Source organism: Meriones unguiculatus, chromosome 16 (genome assembly GCF_030254825.1).
Source record: "Meriones unguiculatus strain TT.TT164.6M chromosome 16, Bangor_MerUng_6.1, whole genome shotgun sequence".
NCBI lineage: Eukaryota > Metazoa > Chordata > Mammalia > Rodentia > Muridae > Meriones > Meriones unguiculatus.
The window spans coordinates 27785819-27805434 of NC_083363.1; the positions used below are offsets into that span (position 1 = coordinate 27785819).

Here is a 19616-nt window from a genome sequence, read left to right on the forward strand (position 1 = left end):
GGCCTAGATCCAGGCCATACATGTTCTTTGAGTGGTGCTTCAGTATCCTCAAGCCCCACCTTGACCCAGGTGAGTTGGCTCTGTTGGTCTTGTGGAGCTCATGTCCCCTCTGGGTCCTTCTATCCTTTCTTCCACTATTCCACATGACTCTTTGTGCTGAGCCCAGTGTTTGGCTGTGATTCTCAGTATCTGTTTCTGTCCATTGCTGGGTGGAGCCATAGGAGATATTTTTATCATAATACATGGTCATAATATGTGTCTGTATATACTTAATACATTTTCTTTGTCTATTTATTAATGGATACCTAGCCTGGTTTCTTTTTCTACCTTTTTTGAGCATAGGAGTGAACATGGACACACAATTATCTCTGTAGTCTATTGATAAAGTCTTTTGGGTATATAATGCATGAGTGGTATAGTTGGGTCATATGGTAGTTCTGTTTTAGTTTTGAGGAACCTCATGTTGATTTCCATAGTGCTGTGTCAGTTTACATTCCCAGACATAGCATATGAGGGTGCCTCATCCCCCAAATTATTACCAGCGTTTGCCTTTTTTCTTTTTTTCTTTTTTCGTTCTTTTGATGATGGCTATTCTGACTTGGTTGAAATGGAAATCTCAAAGCAGTTTAATTTTTATTGGCTGTTTGTTTTTTTGTTTGTTTTTGAGGACTGTTCTGCTCCTTGACTTGTTTATTGATTTAAAGGTTTTTTAAATTTAATTTTGCAGTTCTTTATGTTAAAAATAAGATTGTGGTGCAAAGAACGAGACTATTACTCCAATTGAAGTGTCTCTGCTTACTCTTGATCAAGAGTGTGGATCGCTTGCCAAGCTGAGCAACAAATACACGGGAGTAGAAAGTGTACTTGACTTTTTATCCTAATGCCGGTGGTGGTGACTATGTCTCCTCATCCCCTAGACCAGGGTACAGCCTCACATGGATGTACTTCCTCCAGCAAAGCTGAGCATCACCAGCTAGGAATCCAGTGCTCAAATATCTGAGCTTAAGGGGGACATTTCTCATTGAAACCATCACCAACACCATGACTGATTTGTAGAGGGCAAGGACGCTACCTTTCCCACCATTCCATGTCCTGTCTCTTTGCACTGGTTTATATAATCTCATTTGTCAATTCCTGGATTATTTTTTATGCTCTTGGGTTTCTTTTCAGAAAGACCTTGCCTATGCCATACTTGAAGTAATTTTCCTCTCACAGCTTCTAAGTGTCAGGCTTTACTTTTTAAGGTCTTTGACTATTTTGAGTAGGATTTTGTTAAGGGTGAAAGAGATGGATCTAGTTTAATTCTTCTACATATAAGTATCCAATTTTCGTTTGGATATTCATTCTCTTCAAATAGACTTTTTAAAGTCATATTTTTGATACCTGTATAAAAAAATTAGGTGAGTGTAACTGTATGCTCTCAGGTCTAGGTTTTTCTGGTCTATACTCTTGGTCTGTCTATTTGTTCAGTATTGTACAGTTTCTCTTACTAATTTTTTTTTGGTAGTACAATTTTTTTAATTTGTTTTTTTGAGACAGGGTTTCTCTGTGTAGGCTTGGCTTTCCTGAGCTCTATCTATAGACCAGACTGTCCTTAACTCAGAGATCCACCTGCCTCTGTCTCCCGGAGTGCTGGGATTACAGGCATGCGCTGCCATAACACCCATCTTAGTAGTATAATTTGAGACAAGTTCTGTGATACTTCCAACCTTGTTCTGTTTTGTATTGCTTTGAATATTTTGGGGTCTTTTGTGCTTCCAAATGAATTTTAGAATTTTTGTTTTAATTTTGTGAAGAGTATCATTGAACTTTTGATGGGAGATTGCAGTGAATCTGTAGATTGCTTAAGGGAATGTAACCATTTTTCAATATTAATTCTGCCAGTCCATAAGCCAGTAGAGTGAAGACTGCTAGCCTCTGAAATTAAAAGGAAATAGATAATGTCTTCCCTGATGAGTAGTGTTCCTGTTTAAGACTCAAGCTTTTTTTTTTTTTTTAAATTTTTATTTTTTGTAACGTTTGTTTGTTTGTGGGTGTCAGGGTGCATGTGTGTGTGTGTGGGGGGGTGAGTTTATGGGTGTGATGGTACTTGGCCATAGGATAACTTACGGGAGTTGGTTTTATTTTTGTACCATGTGGGTTCCGGAATCAAACTCTGGTCATTAGGTTTGATGGTAAATATCCTTACCTGCTGAGTTATCTTGCCTCTCCTCACCATCTTTTTCTTATGTTAGGACTCAGTTTCATGTAGAAGTTTTTCAGTTTGAGACCATCCGTATGCAGAGAGTTTTCTCTGGCGTGTTGGGTATTATTGTACTTGGAATTCAGTGTTTTTGAGTCCAAGACTATGAGGGGGTGTGGAATTCTACTGGTGCTTCTATTTATTTAACTGTTTGTTGGGTTTTCTCTTCTTGCCTGACTCCAGTTGTTTTATTCCTTTTGGGAGGGGTGGTTAATTTGTTAGTTTTGTTTTTTCTATGTTCCATAGTTCTTGCCTAAGATTATTTGCATCTGTAGGTGAGACTTTGCCAGGTTTTCCACACTTCCCATGTGCCCATGCTGCTGCTCTTCTATATTCTTTGGACTAACTGTTCTGTGCTCTCATGAAAATTTTCTGATTTAAAGTATCTTCCATGCTACACTTCTTTTACAAGTGATACAGTCAGAGCTGCTCCATTCTTTCTACAGTATATCCAGTCCTTGGTCAGATTCTATACCTCACACACTCTCTCCAGCTTGCTGTTCCTAAAACACTCATACCCAGCAGGTTGGATCTCCTTGGTGACTGCTGCTGGTCCCTGCCAGTGCACTGGCAACTACTGCAAATGTTGACCTTGTGGAGGTGGAATGATACATGTTGGTACCAGTTCCTAGCTATTCAGTCTACTTTTGTGGGGTTGTATGAAGATCTCACCTGGCTTACTTTCCTTCTGTGCAGCATGCTGGGTTATTTTGTTTTGTTTTTTCCTTAACACATTTATTTTTCCTATTGTTCGTGGTGACAGGGATGGAGTGCAACTCTAGTCACCTTCAGCAGTCTGAGGAGTTTTCTTAATATATTAGGACCTCACTTTAAGTGAAAGTGACTCCTTGGCTTTGACGAGAATAATCTCAGGATGAGTCAGCATAAAGGAGAGTTGGAATTTACTAAAAAAGAAAGAAAGGTGCTCAGGGAGAGAATAAAGCACCACGGAGCATTTTCAGAGGTTTGGGAGCAAACACAAACAAACTGAACAGTGAGAACCCAAAATACATTCAAAGAAAGCAAAATGAATACCTTAAAACAAATGTTACAAAAGCAGACAAAAATGATACTCAGCAAATAGAATCCTAAACAACCAGATCAGAGTAAACCATCAACCAAACCACAGGAAGCCTGGCTTCCCCAGAATTAACTCATTAGTTTGCACCAGCAGATGGTTGGGCACCGGAGGCCCTTGCTGGCACCTGGTCTGGATGTGGGAATTTATTTAGTATTGTCCCATAATTGATGACATAAAACAACAGCAACAGCAGCAAAAGACAAATCCAAACCAAACAACATCTCCAGCCCTCACTTTAAAGGGGATCAAGAGTTTATTCTGAAGCCAAATATGATTGGCAGGCATAGGAACGTAGGTTATCCCAAGTCATGTGTTCCAGTGTGGTAGAGTTTCATGAAATTTTACAGTGAAAGAACGAAGAAAGTCATAAATCAAGACACTTTTCCATTGCATTGGAAATAAAAGATGAGATACACCAAAGTGGAGAGCCACCTTAGCTGTTGTCTGATGACATTCATAGTTGCTGATCTAGTTTCCTTTTCTGTTTTGATGAACACCACCAGTAAAAGCAATTTAGGGAGGAAAGGGTTCATTTTTTCTTAGAGGTTACAGTCCATTTTTGTGGAAGATCAGGGTAGGAACTCAAGGAGAACTGAAGGAGAAACCTGAAACAGTCAAAAAACCACTGCTTGTTGCCCTTCTCTTTGGTTTGCTTACAGGCTCATGTTTTTTTCTAGCATTTTTTAAAAATTAACTTTTTACTTTTTTTTTTTTAAAGATTTAGTTATTTTATGTATATGAACACTGTTTTCATGCACAGTAGAAGAGGGAGTCATATTCCATTACAGATGGTTGAATGCCACTATGTGGGTGCTGGGAATTGAACTTAGGTCTTGTGGAAGAATAGCCAGTGCTCTTAACCTCTGAGCCATCTCTCCAGCCCCAAATTTTTATTTTTTATATTAATTACACTTTATTCACTTTGTATACCAGCTGTAGTCCCTCCCTCATTCGCTCACAATCCCACCCTCCCTCATGTCCTCCCATGGCCCTCTCCAAATCCTCTGATGGGGAGGTCATTCTTCTCCTCCATCTGACCCTAGCTTATCAGATCTCACCAGGACTGGCAGTATTGGCCTCCTCTGTGGCCTGGCAAGGCTGCTCCCCCCCTCAGGGGTGGTCAAAGAGCCAGCCACTGAGTTCATTTCATAGACAGTTCCTGTTCCCCTTACTAGGAACATACTTGGATATTGAGCTACCATGGGCTACATCTAAGCAGGGTTTCTAGGTTATATCCATGAATGGTCCTTGGTTGGAGTATCAGTCTCAGAAAAGACCCTTGTGCCCAGATATTTTGGTTCTGTTGCTCTCCTTGTGGGGATCCTGTCCTCTCCAAATATTACTATCTCCCTCTTCTTTCGTAAGATTTTCTGTACTATGCCCAAAGTTTGGTTTTGAGTCTCAGCTTTGCTTTGATACAGTACTGGGTAGAGTCTTTCAGAGGCCCTCTGTTTTAGGCTCCTGTCCTGTTTCCTGTTTTTTCCTTCTTCCAATGTCCATCCTGTTTTCTTTCTGAGTGAGGATTGATCGTCTTACCCAGTGTCCTCCTTCTTGCTTAGCTTCCTTAGGTGTACAGATTTTAGTATGTTTATTCTATATTTTATGTCTGGTATCCACTTAGTAGTATATACCATGTATGTCTTTCTGCTTCTGGGATACCTCACTCAGGATGATCTTTTCTAGATCCCACTATTTGCCTGCAGATTTCATGATTTCCTTGTTTTTAAATCACTGAGTAGTATTCCATTGTGTAAATGTACCGCAATTTCTGTATCCATTCCTCCGTTGAGGGACATTTGGGTTGTTTCCAGCTTATGGCTATTATGAATAAAGCTGCTACAAACATGGTTGAGCAAATGTCCTTATTGTATACTTGAGCATCTTTCGGATATATGCCTAGGAGTGGTATAGCTGGATCTTGAGGTAGCACTATTCCTAATTGTCTGAGGAAGTGCCAGATTGATTTCCAAAGTGGTTGTACAAGTTTACATTCCCACCAGCAATGGGGGAGGGTTCCCCTTTCTCCACATCCTCTACAGCATGTTTTGTTACTTAGCCATTCTCATTGGTGTAAGGTGAAATCTCAGGGTTGTTTTGATTTGCATTTTCCTGATGACTAAGGACATTGATCATTTCTTTAAGTGTTTCTCTGCCATTCGATATTCCTCTACAGAGAATTCTCTGTTTAGCTCTCTACCCCATTTTTTAATTGGATTACTTGATTTCTTGCTTTTTCACTTCTTGAGTTCTTTATATATTCTGAATATTAGCCCTTTGTCAGATAGAGGGTTGGTGAAGATCCTTTCCCAGTCTTTAGGCTGTCGTTTTGTTCTGAGGACAGTGTCCTTTGCTTTACAGAAGCTTTTCAGTTTCATGAAGTCCCATTTATTGATGGTTGTTCTTAGAGCCTATGCTGTTGGTGTTCTGTTCAGGAAGTTGTCTCCTGTGCCAATGAGTTCTAGGCTCTTCCACACTTTTTCTTCTAACTGAATTAGTGTTTCTATGTTTTATGTTTTATGTTAAGGTTTAGGTTTTATGTTAAGGTCTTTGATCCACTTGGATTTAGTTTTGGGTGGGGTGATAAATATGGATCTATTTGCATTTTTCTACATGTAGACATCCAGTTAGACCAGCACCATTTGTTGAAGATGCTATCTTTTTTCCATTGTGTGGTTTTGGCTTCTTTGTCAAAAATCAAGTATCTGTAGGTGTGTGGATTTATTTCTGGGTCTTCTATTCGGTTCCGTTATCCACCATTCTGTTTCTATGCCAATACTGTGCAGTTTTTATTACTATTGATGTGTAGCACAGCTTGAGATCAGGGATAGAGATTCCTTCAGATGATCTGTTGTTTTACAGGATCATTTTGGCAATTCTGGGTGTTTTGTTTTTCCATATGAAGTTGAGAATAGTTCTTTCAAAGTCTATAAAGAATTGTGTTGGTATTTTGATGGGAATTGCATTGAATCTGTAGATTGCTTTTGGCAGGATGGCCATTTTCACTATGTTAATCCTATGGATTCATGAACAGAGGAAATCTTTCCATCTTTTGATATCTTCAATTTCTTTCTTCAGAGAGTTGAAGTGCCCCCCCCCAACAGCTCTTTCTCCTGCTTGGTTAGTCACACCAAGGTACTTTATGTTATTAGTGGCTATTGTGAAGGGTGTTGTTTCCCTAATTTCTTTCTTGGCCCTTTTATCTTTGGTATACAGGAAGACTTCTGATTTTTTTGAGTTAATTTTGTATCCAGCCACTTTGCTGAAGGTGTTTTTCAGTGGAAGGAGGTCTTCTGGTTGAATTTTGGGGGTCACTCGTGTTTACTACCATATTATCTGCAAATAGTGATACTTTGACTTCTTCCCATCTGATTTGTATCCCCTTGATCTCCTTTAGTTGTCTTATTGCTCTAGCTAGGACTTCAAGTACTATGTTGAAGAGATTCAGAGAGAGTGGGCAGCCTTGCTTTGTCCCTGATTTCAGTGGGATTGATTAAGTTTCTCTCTGTTTAGTTTGATGTTGGCTATAGGCTTGCTGTCTATTGCCTTTACTATGTTTATGTGTGTGCCTTGTATCTCTGATCTCTCCAGTACTCTAAACATGAATGGGTGTTGGATTTTGTCAAATACTTTTTTGGCATCTAAGGATATGGTCATGTGGTTTTTCTCCTTCAGTGTGTTTATAGTTAGATTACATTGATGGATTTCCGTATATTGAACCACCCCTGCATGTCTGGGATGAAGCCTACTTGGTCATAGTGGATGATATCTTTTCTGTGTTCTTGGATTCGGTTTACAAGTATTTTATTGAGTATTTTTGCATCAATGTTCATAAGAGAAAGAAGTCTGAAGTTCTTTTTTTTTTTTTTTTTTTTTTTGTTAGGCCTTTGTGTGGTTTACGTATCAAAATGACTGTGGCTTCATAAAATGGGTTTGATAATGTTCCTTCTGTTTCAATTTTGTGGAATAATTTGAAGAGAATTGGAGGTCTGATAGAATTCTGGGCTGTTTTTATGTTAAGAATTGTGCTGGACTTTTGTCATAGAAAAGGAATGAGAAGTGTGTCAGGAGACTTGACACTGGTTTCTAGTTTCACAAATTTACTTTTATCTTCAATAAGAAATAGAAGTCATGAAATCTTCAGTTGCTTTGATAAATTATATTTATCCTTTCAAATATGCTTATATTCTACAGTAATTAAATAAAATATCAAATATAAAAATATAGTTAAATAAAGTTATTTGTTTTGTTTCCTTCAGAAAAAAGAACATATCCGTTCCTTGACTATGTGTGGCCATGTTGGCTTTGAAAGTTTACCTGATCAGCTGGTTGATAGATCCATTCAGCAAGGCTTCTGTTTTAATATTCTCTGTGTGGGTGAGTGCCAAAGACTCTTCTCCAGGTTTTTCAAAATTTATGTTCCTATGCTCACTTCATTTTTTTTTTTTGTATAAGCATCTGTGGATTTTATGAGTTGTTTAAATTCTATTAGTTTTGTTTTACCTAACTTCAAGCCTTTTTTTTTAACTTTTTAGTACTCTCTTTAGAGATCAGAGTAACTTAGCATGTATCATTGTTTCTCTAGTGATTTAAGACCAGCATTAGCCTACATTTCTTTTAAAGGCTATCTAACCTTTGAAATAGTTAGAATCTTTGAAGCCGGTCTAGAGTTTACATATGTGATTCTTGTCTGCACTTTGTTTCTTTCAGGGGAGACTGGAATTGGAAAGTCCACACTGATTAATACCTTGTTTAATACTAATTTTGAAGAACTTGAATCCTCACATTTTTATCCATGTGTTAAACTTAGAGCTCAGACATATGAACTCCAGGAAAGTAATGTTCGCTTGAAACTCACCATTGTAAATACAGTGGGATTTGGTGACCAAATAAATAAAGAAGAGAGGTATGTGGGGTTTTGTTTGTTTGTTTGTTTGTTTCCATTCTTGTAATAAGACCAGTTTTATTTCAGGGTAAAGACTGCCTTCTTTCTCTTGAACTGCAGTTTTATTTTTGGCTGATAAAATATTATGACTTTGCTTCCCAGACGTAATTTTTTCTTGTTTAGCAACTAGTGTTTTGTTGTTATTGACAAGTTGGTATTTTTCTCTTGATTTGTCATATTTCTTTAGAATATTAAATCACAGCATTAAACTACATATTTAATAAAAATAGTTGTAACTATTTCCTGTTATTTAGTGTATATTCAGTGAATATTTTAACTAATATTTAGACTTACCTTGTTGAGAAAAAAATGTATAAGGTATATAAGGGCAAACATATATAGTGGTTATATATATTGTCTATGAATTAATTATTTTCTCTGTCAAATTCTCACTGAAATAGCTATTTACATTATTAAACATTGTAGGAAACTTATGTATATTTTCATATATGAGTACAGTATACTTTGATCATTTTCACCCTTTTCTCCCTGACTTTGAATGTGCCCTCTCAAATTCATGACTTCTTATATATTTGTGTGTGTATGTATATATGTGTGTGTGTGTACATATATGTATGTATGTACATACATAAATATATGTGGTATGACATGTGGTCTCTGTGACACCTGTAGCTGTTGAGAGTTCTAACTGCATCATCCCTGTTATGTCCAGAAGATGCTACTTAACATCAGTTCTCCTGGTCCTCTGGCTCTGGTCTTTTCAGCCCCACTTTTGTGGTGTTCCTGGACCTTGAGTTCTGATATATATATGTCTCATTTGGGTTCTTGGCTAGGTTTACCAGGCTTGAATTCCCTCTAATTAAGCAGACTGTAAATCTAATCAGACAGTTTGCCTAGGTTTAGAGACAGAAAGAACCCACATGGCAGGCATTTTTGGTGAATTCCTTCACCTTCTCATCCCACACCACCTTTCCTCCAACTCAGGTCTTACAATGGCTGTACTCATGGGCTCTGTTGGTGAGTCCCCTTACTCCCGCACCTTGCCCCAGTAGCCGTAACCAAGCGCTGTTAATAGATCGTATTCGCTTTAACTCTTGCCCCATCAGCACCAGAGCTGGACTCTGCCCCTCCTTCCCAAAGCCTGGGATCTCACTTAAATAGCCCACACCAAGACCCCAGTGAACCCCAAGCAACCACTGAACTAGTATCACTCCAGCTTTTCCACTAAAAAACCAACCCCATATCTCCTAAAGATCGAGCTGAGGTTCTTCCTACATGAATGAAACCAATCAAGTGTGGGTGATGGTAAACCAGAACTAAAGTCTTCATCAGCATAGGTGGGTTAGAAACCTGTCTCGTGAACACCAGTGGACTGACTCCAGTGCCTCAGGTCCCATTGTAAAAGCACTAGCAATGTGAGAAAATGATATCATGCACCCCTGTAAGCTCACGAACCCTTTAGATATATTCTCCAGTGACAACTGTTTAGATTGGTGGTTCTCAACCTGTGGGTCATGGCTCCTTTGTCGGGTCAAACAACTCTTTCACTTTTCAACTCTGGGGTTGTCTAATACCATCAGAAAACACAGATATTCACATTGCAATTCATAGCACAGTTGCAAAGTCACAGTTATATGAAGTAACAACAAAAATAATTTTATGGTTGGGGGAATCACTGTAACATGAACTGTATTACAGGAGCACAACATTAGGAAACTTGAAAACAACTGGTCGAGATAAACCTATATCAAAAATATCATAATAAAATTCTAGCTTATATTTTATCTTATGTTTTTTATAGTCTGTTTTTATAGTGTCGGTAGCATTGTAGAGGTTAATTGTAGATTCTGTATTGATTTTGGACTTCAGAGAAAGGGAGGAATATTTTGGTATAACTTTTCATTCTTTTTCCTTTCTGAAATATTATTATTATTATGTTATTATTATAAGCTGTTTTTCACTCCCATTTTTCTCCATAGATGAGCCATTTTTGTGAATTAGGTATTTTCCCAGGCCTTTAAAAATTTCTTTTTAACTAAGCTTTAGTAATGCATATTTAAAAAAACGTGTTTTATGTCTGAGTGTTTTGCTTGTGTGTGTGTATTTCTATAATACATGTCTGCTTGTAGAGGACCCAGGAGACTACTGGACCTCCTTGAACTGTAGGTACAGGCGATTTGAGCTTTTACTTGGGTTCTGGGAACTGAGCTTGAGGCCTCTGCAAGAGCAGCTCTAGTTGCTGAGCCATCTCGATAATTTTTTTTTTAAATAAACCATATTTATTTAAAATATGATTCTAAAGAAACATTTGGTTTTGTGATCCCCCACCACATTTCCTAATACAGGACATGGCTGTGTTCTTTAAGTACTTTGCTGCCAAGCGTCTACACCATTGTCTAGTCAGACTTGAAGTGGACTGTCTGCGTCTGCAGAGCTTTCAGTCTGTGGCTTTCTTCTCTCCAGTGTTCTGCTCCACAGATTCTAATTAGCTTAACTTTACTTTCCCCCAGAGATCCAGTAGGTTCTGGCCTCTCTTTCCTGGTCCCACCATTTGTTTATCTCAGCTGTCTTTCTTTTTTTGTGTCTATGCCCCTCTGTCTCTCACTGGCTCTGTGCTTTTCTGTTGTCTAATCTACTGCTAAATTTAATATCTGAATTTTTATTACAAGTTTTTACATTTGTATATTCTGTATGGTTGTTTTTCATATGTGTATTTGTAAGATCACTTTTTATTAGTTTTCTTTTTACCAACAATAGTTTGTATTTTATTCTATTGTAAAATTGTAGTTTATAGTAATTTTAGTAAAAATTTTTAAAGATTTTCATTTATGGTTATTCCTCTTTGTATATTTTGATGTGCTTTTTATGGAAAAAAAAAGTTCTGGTGGCTTTTTGTTATAACTTGTAGCCTAATATAAAGATAACTTCCATTGGACAGACTTGAATTTGCTTGTAGTAGCTTTCTCTGACACTAGTCCTTGAGGTATCACTGAACCCATTTCATGCCTAGAAGTTCCCAGAATCAATGGCTTCTTAAAGCATTACATGCCAGGCTGGTCTTTTTGCCAGAAGTTCCCAGAAATGTGTCATTTTCTCTTTTCCTTTTAGTTACAAAACAACAAACACCCAATGGGTCTTTGGAAAGAAGGGAATAAGTTTGTAGGTTTATTCCTGGCTCATTCTCACTCTGACATTGTTGGCTTTTAGGATCACAGCTCAGTGTGGGCAGGAGTTCCCTCATTGGAATCCTACTAGTGTGGACCCCGGGTTTTGATTTCTTCTTCTTGCCCCATGAATCCAGTAGTAAAGCCCAATAACTGGATTGATAAATCATCTCGTGATAAAATTATAACTGACACTGTTAGCATAGAACTTGGTAATATTTTTCTATAAAGGGAAAAGAGTAAATACTTCTAGCTTTGTGGGATATATCTTTTTATGAACTGCTTTGCTCTGCCATTTTGATATGAAAGTAGCACGGGACAGTACATAAACAGATGAACATGGCTGTGTTCCAGTGAAACATTTATTTATAACAACAGGTGTTCAACTAGATTTGGTCCTTGAGCAATAGTTTAATGAATGCTGCTCCAATTTTCTTTGTTAGTTGTTGTGGATTATTGATATTTATTATTTATTTATCTTTTGGTTAAACAGTGGTTATTCCTAAACCAGCTATATACCCAAATCACCACACAGAGAGTATGATTTATTTAATTAACCTAAAGCCCAATGCTTGGCAATAGTTACTCTATCCTAATTCAGAATTTCCAACGTTATACTTGCTTTTAGTCATATCTTAGGTCTGGTTCATCTCTCCTCCTGGTTCCAAGTACTCTCCTGCTGATCTCTGCTCTCCCACTCCTCCAACTCACTTTCTTCTTTTCCCTTCCGGACCAGGATGTCCCACCCTATTCTCTCCATTGCATAGCATTGGCTGGTTGTTTTATTGAAAAAACAGAGAACAAATGGTGGCATGTTTACATAGACTTGAGACAGGTGATGCTTAGAATAAACATCACAATGCAATGTCCGGATTGAAACCAGATAGTGGAGTAAAGAAGCCAGCATTTGAATGAACAAGGGTAAATTATATACATTCCACAAGAACATTATACCAACAGTTTTAGTGGGGGTTAAAAAAAAAGCAAGTAAGAGATCATTTGTTCAGGAACTGAATCTGAGTGACTGTGGTCTTGGAAGATAGATTCGTGTCACCACAAATAATGTGTTTCAGCATGATAATGGGTTGGTAGCATCTATACTGTAACAGAACAGAGAAAGTCATTATTCAAGATAGGTTACGTTGGAGGAGCCATGAGGTAAGCAGCAGGGTATAGCAAATGAGCAAAACTGTCACAAGCTTCAGATACCATCTGGTAATCAGATACCACCTTGCATTTGATTTGCTAGAGGATAGGAATGGCTTTTTCCTTTTTCAGAGGATTTACCTAATACAAGAATGTGGGTCACATACAGAGGTGGACAATAGCTATATAGAAAAGTGTAAGGTACCCCAAGATAATTTTGCTTTAACTTAACATTCCTATCTGTAGAGCCCTTCACAGTCACAGAAGTTACAGTAATTCATTCTTATCAAATGTAACACAGGTATGGTATTGCTGGGAACTTGAGTTCATACCTCTCCTTGTTTACCATATGTTGTGCAGATATTGTTTTTATTTCTCACAGTGCTTACAGGCTCAATCCTAGGTTCTGATAAAGATGACAGAGTAGTCAGGAAAGCAGTTTTCAGGAGAAATAAATGGTTGGTAAAGCCATTAAGGAACAAAACCCTAGATCATATTATTAAATTCACCTCCCAATCATGATTATTATTCTCCTCTTTTTCACTGTCTGTATCTAATGTAACATTTACTTATGATATGTTAGGAGTATTAAAACTAAAGTTAAACATAGTGTGGTATAAAGAAATAAAAATAGCAGTGGAGGGAAACATTGATCCTAGCCAACCAAAAAAATGCCATTTTACAACTAGGTTGACTGGCTAAGGAAGCTGAAAACTTTGTTTATTTAGTGCCAGTTTTTCTATGAAGCATGAAGATTAGCGCTAATAGACACAATGACATTTTTGTACAGTAGGCCTAACTTTACATACAGACTTAAATACTTCACTAAAATAAGTTTTACTGTTAAGTAATTTAGCAGGAATGTCCCAAATTGAAAAAAAAATTTTTTAATATGATTTTATCCACTGCTAAGAGCACAACTAAGAAGCAAGTAAAGGCTTTATATCATGGCAAAACATATGAACTTAGAAATTGGCTACAATCTAATTACCAAGTCTTACATGTCTTATTCAACAATAGATAAGGCATAGAATACTTATTCGTTAAACTATTTGGGAGGGGCGCAAGTGTTACTGAGAGCAGATCAGTATTTAAGAAAACACTAGCTGGGCAGGGTGGTGAGCACCTTTAATCCCAGCGCTCTGAGAGGCAGAAGCAGGCGGATCATTGTGAGTTCAAGGCCAGCCTGGTCTACACAGCCAAGGCTGCACAGAGAACCCTGTCTTAAAAAACAAAACAAAACAAAAAAACCCAGTGAACCAAAAAAACAAAAAACAAACCAAAACAAAACAAGTGTAAACAAAGCGTCAAGCATCAATCAGTTTTACCTTAGTGTATTGAATGTTGACCTGAGGAATATTTATAACTTTAATTTCAGCCAACTTAGTTAGTCTTGTGTCATCTTTTTTTTAAGTTTCAACTTTCATAAGCTTTAAAAAATTTTTTTTTGAAAATTTCTTTTACTCACTTTACATTCTTCTGTCACAAGCTGTTAAAATTTTCTTAGATTTATTTTATGTTGTGTGTATGAATATTTTGCCTGCATATATTTATGGGTTCCATGTGGATGCCTGGTGCTTGCAATGGTCCAAGAAGGGCATCAGATCTTCTGTAACTGTAGTTCCAGACAGTTGTGGGCCACCATGTGGGTTCTGGGTTGAATACAGCTCTTTTATAGGAGCAGCAACTGCTCATAACTGCTGAGCCAACTCCTCAGCCCATACAGCCTTTTTACAAAATACTTCAGCTTTCTAGTTTTGTCCTCATTTTTAATTTTCCATTTTGGAACACTATTTTACCCTAGAAAAAAATCTTACTGTATTTAATAACAGGATTCTGTCTTACTTAAAAGCATTTCTTTACCAATAATCTTCATGAACCTTCTTTATCAATAACATTTTTATAACTTTTATCTCTTTCTTACTTGATGGCTTCTTTCCTTTTTTTTTTACACAAAATGTAAAAACAACCACAGCAACAAAAAGCCCCATGTTTTAAGAATAAAATAACCGTATCCAAATTCAAACTCAGGAAGCTGAATCTAAACATGGAAAACATGTACCTTGTCTCTTAACTATCTAACAGGTGTGACTTCAAAGTATGTTAGCGGTCCTGTTTTCTTATCAATTGTAAGTCAGCTATTTCTTGAAGATATAAGTCTTGTTATAATAGACATCTTGAAGTTGCCTTTTATTAAAGTGTATCTTTCATTTGTTTCTCCAGGCCAACAAAAAAAGCAGCATTAAAGTATTGCATATTTTATTTTTTATTTGCATGTTTTTCTTTGAAGTAAGGATGTTAATCTTTTAATAAGTATTTTAACTTATTTTAATAACTTTAAATTATTTTAGCCTTCTTTATAACTTAAAGCATAGAAATGTTAATTGTTTTAAATATATTTAAAATTTATATTTATGATATAAAATAGCAAGAACGCTCTTATAAGCAGGTTTTGAAATGATGGTTGTTTTCCTTCATAGTATTAAATTTTAGAATTGTATCTTGAAAAAGCCTCTTCTGGCTTGTGAGGGTAAATGTATGGTCTCTTCTCTTTCTTGTCTCTCTGTCTCTCACGTATACACACACACATACACAAATATTCAATAGGCAAAAATCATCCTAAGATGCCAGTATTTACTTCTATAAATATATACTTTCATACACATCTTAAGTTAGGCATGAGATGAATAGTAATTTTAGTGCTTAGTGTGTTTTATTTCATGTAAAATGTAGTAGCCATTTTTAGGAATTATTTTAGTAATTTATTATTTTAGTAGTATTATTTAGTTATTTTTAGGAATTTTAGGAGCAGAGTTAGTTTTGTCTCATATGGAAACAATTTATGACCAAGAATAACCCAATTGTGTTTCTCAGTAAAAGCAAAGTGGAAATTTTACATCTCTGTGTTGTTAAGATATCAGAAAGGCCTAGTGAAAGGAAAAATGGTCAATGGCGAAGTTTGTTGTGTAGAATTAGATTACCATCAGCAGAAAATTGCTTTTACAAACTGGAGCTTTTAATGTCGTATGAGATATTTCTTCCTGCTAGATTTTAATCTTAAAATAGGCCATATAAATCTTTTCCTTTGATAATGAATTTTACTTTGCTTGGAGATAAAGGAGGAAGAAGCATGGTCTAAGGATCTATGAGAAGAGAAGAATGGGTTGGACATAGTTAGCTTTCTCAGAATTTATTTTCAGTTCTGATATGATCTAAACTTACTAATTCATGTGTTTTTACTACTCATGTTTGTTGTCAAATTGATACATTTGTTTAGGGAGAAGGAACCTCAGCTTCTGAATTACCTTCATTCTATTGGCCTGTGAGCATGTCTGTAGGAATATTTTCTTTATTAATAATTGTTGTAGGAGGTCTTAGCCCACTGTGGTCTACTGGTACCATTCCTAGGCACATGGGCCTGGATTATAGAAAAAAGATGGTAGAATGAGTCAAAGGAAGCAAGCCAATAAGCAGCATTCCTTCATGGTCTCTGCTTCTGTTCTTGCCTTTAAGTCCCTGTGTTGACTTCCTACCTTGGCTTCTCTGGATTCTCAACCTGTGGGTTGCAACCTCTTGGGGGGAAGGTGAATGACCCTTTTATAAGGGTCGCTTAAGATCATGTACATATCCGGGATTTACATTATGATTCATAACAATCATAACAAAATTCATACAATTCATAACAAAATTGTAGTTATGAAGTAGTAATGAAAATAATTTTATGGTTGGGGGTCACCATAACGTGAAGAACTGTTTTAAGGGTTAGTAGCATTAGGAAGGTTGAGAACTACTGGCCTATGACTTGCAAGTTTAAGGTGAAAGAAACCCTTTCTTTCTTCTCCAAGTTGCTTTTGGTCATGATATTTATCACAGCAACAAAAAGTGAACTATGACAATTTTTTTTAAATATAAACATTATTATTAAAAGTACTTTGAAATAATTGTACACCAAAATTAGCCAGACTGAGTCTATAAACCTTAGTGAACTTCCACATAATTAGAGTAGGCATCTGGAATGGATGCTGTGGCGCTCTCTACATTAAGACTTACACTTTTAGCATCAAATATGTTTTATGCACTTACCTACCCCCAAAACCAAGATCACATGACAGAAGTAGAACTAGAGAAACAATTGGCTTTATTTCCTTTTTCATAACTCACATTCATTTACCTGCATTCAGTTCTTCCTCATTCCTTTTTAATGTAGATAATGTAGATACAGTTTCTAAAACTTACTAATTTCAAGTTACCGATATTATCTTGTTTTCATTCTTGAGATGCTTTAAATTTTCAATTATAGCAAGCTTCCCATCCATGACCTTTAACTTTATGCTTAGGACTTTGAGTTTTAATGTGTGGGAAAATCCAAAACAGTATAAGAATTATTAAATGTTTCCTGTTGAGAGTAATATATAATCTTTACTTAGGTTTTCTCATTTTTCTTCAAATACTTGTAAGGTCAACATAGTTTTTATTTTTATTTATTTATTTATTTTTTTAATGCAGTTTATTCAGGAACATTGAACAATCCTCGGACCCCGGGGAAAGCCAGCCCACAGCTTAAATAGCCTCTGGGTAGCCAACCCAGGCGTGCCACGGGGGCAATGCAGATAGGTCCACATACATGGAAGCAAGCCAGATCCTCGGCCTTAGCCAAATGTGGAGTTGTTCGTGACAGAGAGCACTCACCATCGGGAAGGTGGAAGGCGGAAACCAGCTCCATCTTTAAGGCATAGCATTCCGCAGCTCTCTACAGTTCCCCCTTTTTGTTTTAGACGCATCAGGCAAGAGTAGAGGTCTGATCTCTGATATTAGAAATAAATTGGGACTTTGTACAGATGTTTTAAACATAAAGCCGTTGGATTATCAAATGGTAGTTTTTCTCCAAACATTTCTTCTTTTCTTGAATTAAATATTAAAGGAATGGAAGGAGAGAAGGCTGAATATCAGCAAATTTACAAACTGAACATTCTGCAAACAAAAATAAATTAAATGCTCTGAAACAGCATAAAAGATATCTAAATAAATAGTGCTCTGACACCCAGCTCAGAATGAGCCAATGGTCGGTGGACCAAACCAAGAGGAGTCGACGTCCCAGGAAGAGTGCACATCTGAGGAAGTGGTTCCCCATAGTTGGAATAGGGGTCGTGATACCTGAATCAGGTCACTCCTCCAGTGAATACAGATCGTACTTTGGCCATATTTAGTGCCCCAAAATATTGATGAAAAAAAAAATCATAGTTCTCACCTCAAAGTAAATAATGGATAGTTTATTTTGTAGTCAAAGGTAAGTGAATGGCTTTGGTCTTGAAGCATAGATTGGTTTGTCCAAAATAACATGTCTCATGTGGCCAACAGTTTTGACAAATGAAAGCACTTCTCAAATGTTTAGTAGAGATATCAAGTGAACTGGTTTCAGTAAATCAGTGAAATCTGTTGTAGGCCTCAGAAGCTCTGATGACATTCTTGTTCTTCATAGCCTAAGACCTGACTTGATATCTGAGGGTGTGAGGGCATACAGAGAGACAAGAAGGTAACAAGTGGCTATTCAAGGAGACTAAAAATAGCCCATGGTAACATTTCACCTCATCATGCAGCCTTGTAGATGGGGCTTTTTCTGGGAATCAGTTCATATCTGCTTAACACTCTAGTTTTCCCCTTCCTCTTTGGTTTTTGCCTTGATTCCTTAACACCTGTTGAGCTATGTGAGTTTAAACCATTGTCTTCTCATTGAAATGTTATTTTCTATTCACTGGAATTAGAAACAGGATAAATTTCTAAATATGGAAGAATTCCTGTTTATTTAACTAACAGTGTCTATGGTTTTATTTTTGAAAAACCTTAAGATAGTCATCTACATGAATATTCATGGTTATTTATGTCATGTAATAAGTCATTACTGACCTACTTTAAATAATTACTAAATATTTATTTGAAACTTTTATGCCAAACATATAGTAAAATATTTTTACTCGTTAATTTTTTTGAAGGGAATAGTACCAGGTCATATTTAGACCAGCATTCAGGAACCTTCTTGGTATTGATAGTGGTCCTTCTGATGATGACCTCAGTCCTGCTAATGTTCAAGGTGTTATGCTAATTCTTATAGAAAACAGAATTGTGAAGACATTGGCTTTCTTCTCAAACTGTTCACTGTGTGTAGTAAGAGAATACACTATTCTGTACTTTTAAAAAATTGCCAGTCTCCAAGGACTGGAAAAATCAGACAATTATAAAACAATTCAGTTTCATCTATGCTTATAAAGTTACTTTCACTGCTTTCCTGTAGGATTACAAAGATGTTCATGGAGTGTCCAAAGCCACAGAAAGCAAGGTGGATTAGGAAAGGAACTGTTTTTGAACTATTAAAATATCTTCATAATACGTGTTTCTCTGGTAGTTTTTATTCTGTCAGTCTTCATAATGTTTGACTTGCTATTCTGTTTAGAGGCCCGAATTAGTTAATGAAGTTGATTAAGAGTAGAAAGGGAGGGCTGAGGAGATAGCCCGGTGAATAAAGTGCTTAAGTATGACCTGAGTCTGTTCCCCAGGGCCCATCCTAAAAATAAAATAAAATACATGGGGCAGGGCTGGAAAAATGGCTCAGTGGCTAAGAACAATGGCTGCTCTTCTAGAGGACCCAGGTTCAATTCTCCAGCACCCATATGGCAGCCCACAATTGTCTTTTACTTCAGTTCCAGGGATCCACAACTCTCTCATAGACATACATACAGGTAAAACACCAGTGCATATAAAATTAAAAAAATTAATCATTTAAACAATCACTCTTTAAAAAAGAAGTGGGGCATAATGGCACATGCTTATAATCCCAGTGCTGGGGAATAAGAGGCAGGATCCTTGGGGCTTGCTGGCCAGCCAGCCTATTAGAATCTGCAGGACTCAAGCCAATGAGAGGCCCTGTCTCAATTAACAAGGCAGCTGGCTCCTAAGGTTCTCCTCTGGATCCATGTATGGGGCACATATATGTACCTGCACACATGAACACGTACAGACAAGTTGCATAAGCAATGATTTGGCATATCAAAATGAAGTGGAACTTTGATAAACTCATCATGAGCT

The 19616-nt window shown here is 36.9% G+C and overlaps 1 protein-coding gene across 2 annotated transcripts in view; it reads left to right on the forward strand.

Moving 5' to 3' along the window:
- Positions 1-19616, forward strand: part of Septin10 (septin 10) — an 87257-nt gene that overhangs the window by 16703 nt on the left and 50938 nt on the right. For both annotated transcript variants that reach the window (XM_021651786.2, XM_021651787.2), the window contains exons 2-3: positions 7580-7697; positions 8031-8226. In XM_021651786.2, coding sequence (XP_021507461.1) covers positions 7580-7697; positions 8031-8226 — 314 coding nt within the window. The remainder of the gene's footprint in view (positions 1-7579; positions 7698-8030; positions 8227-19616) is intronic.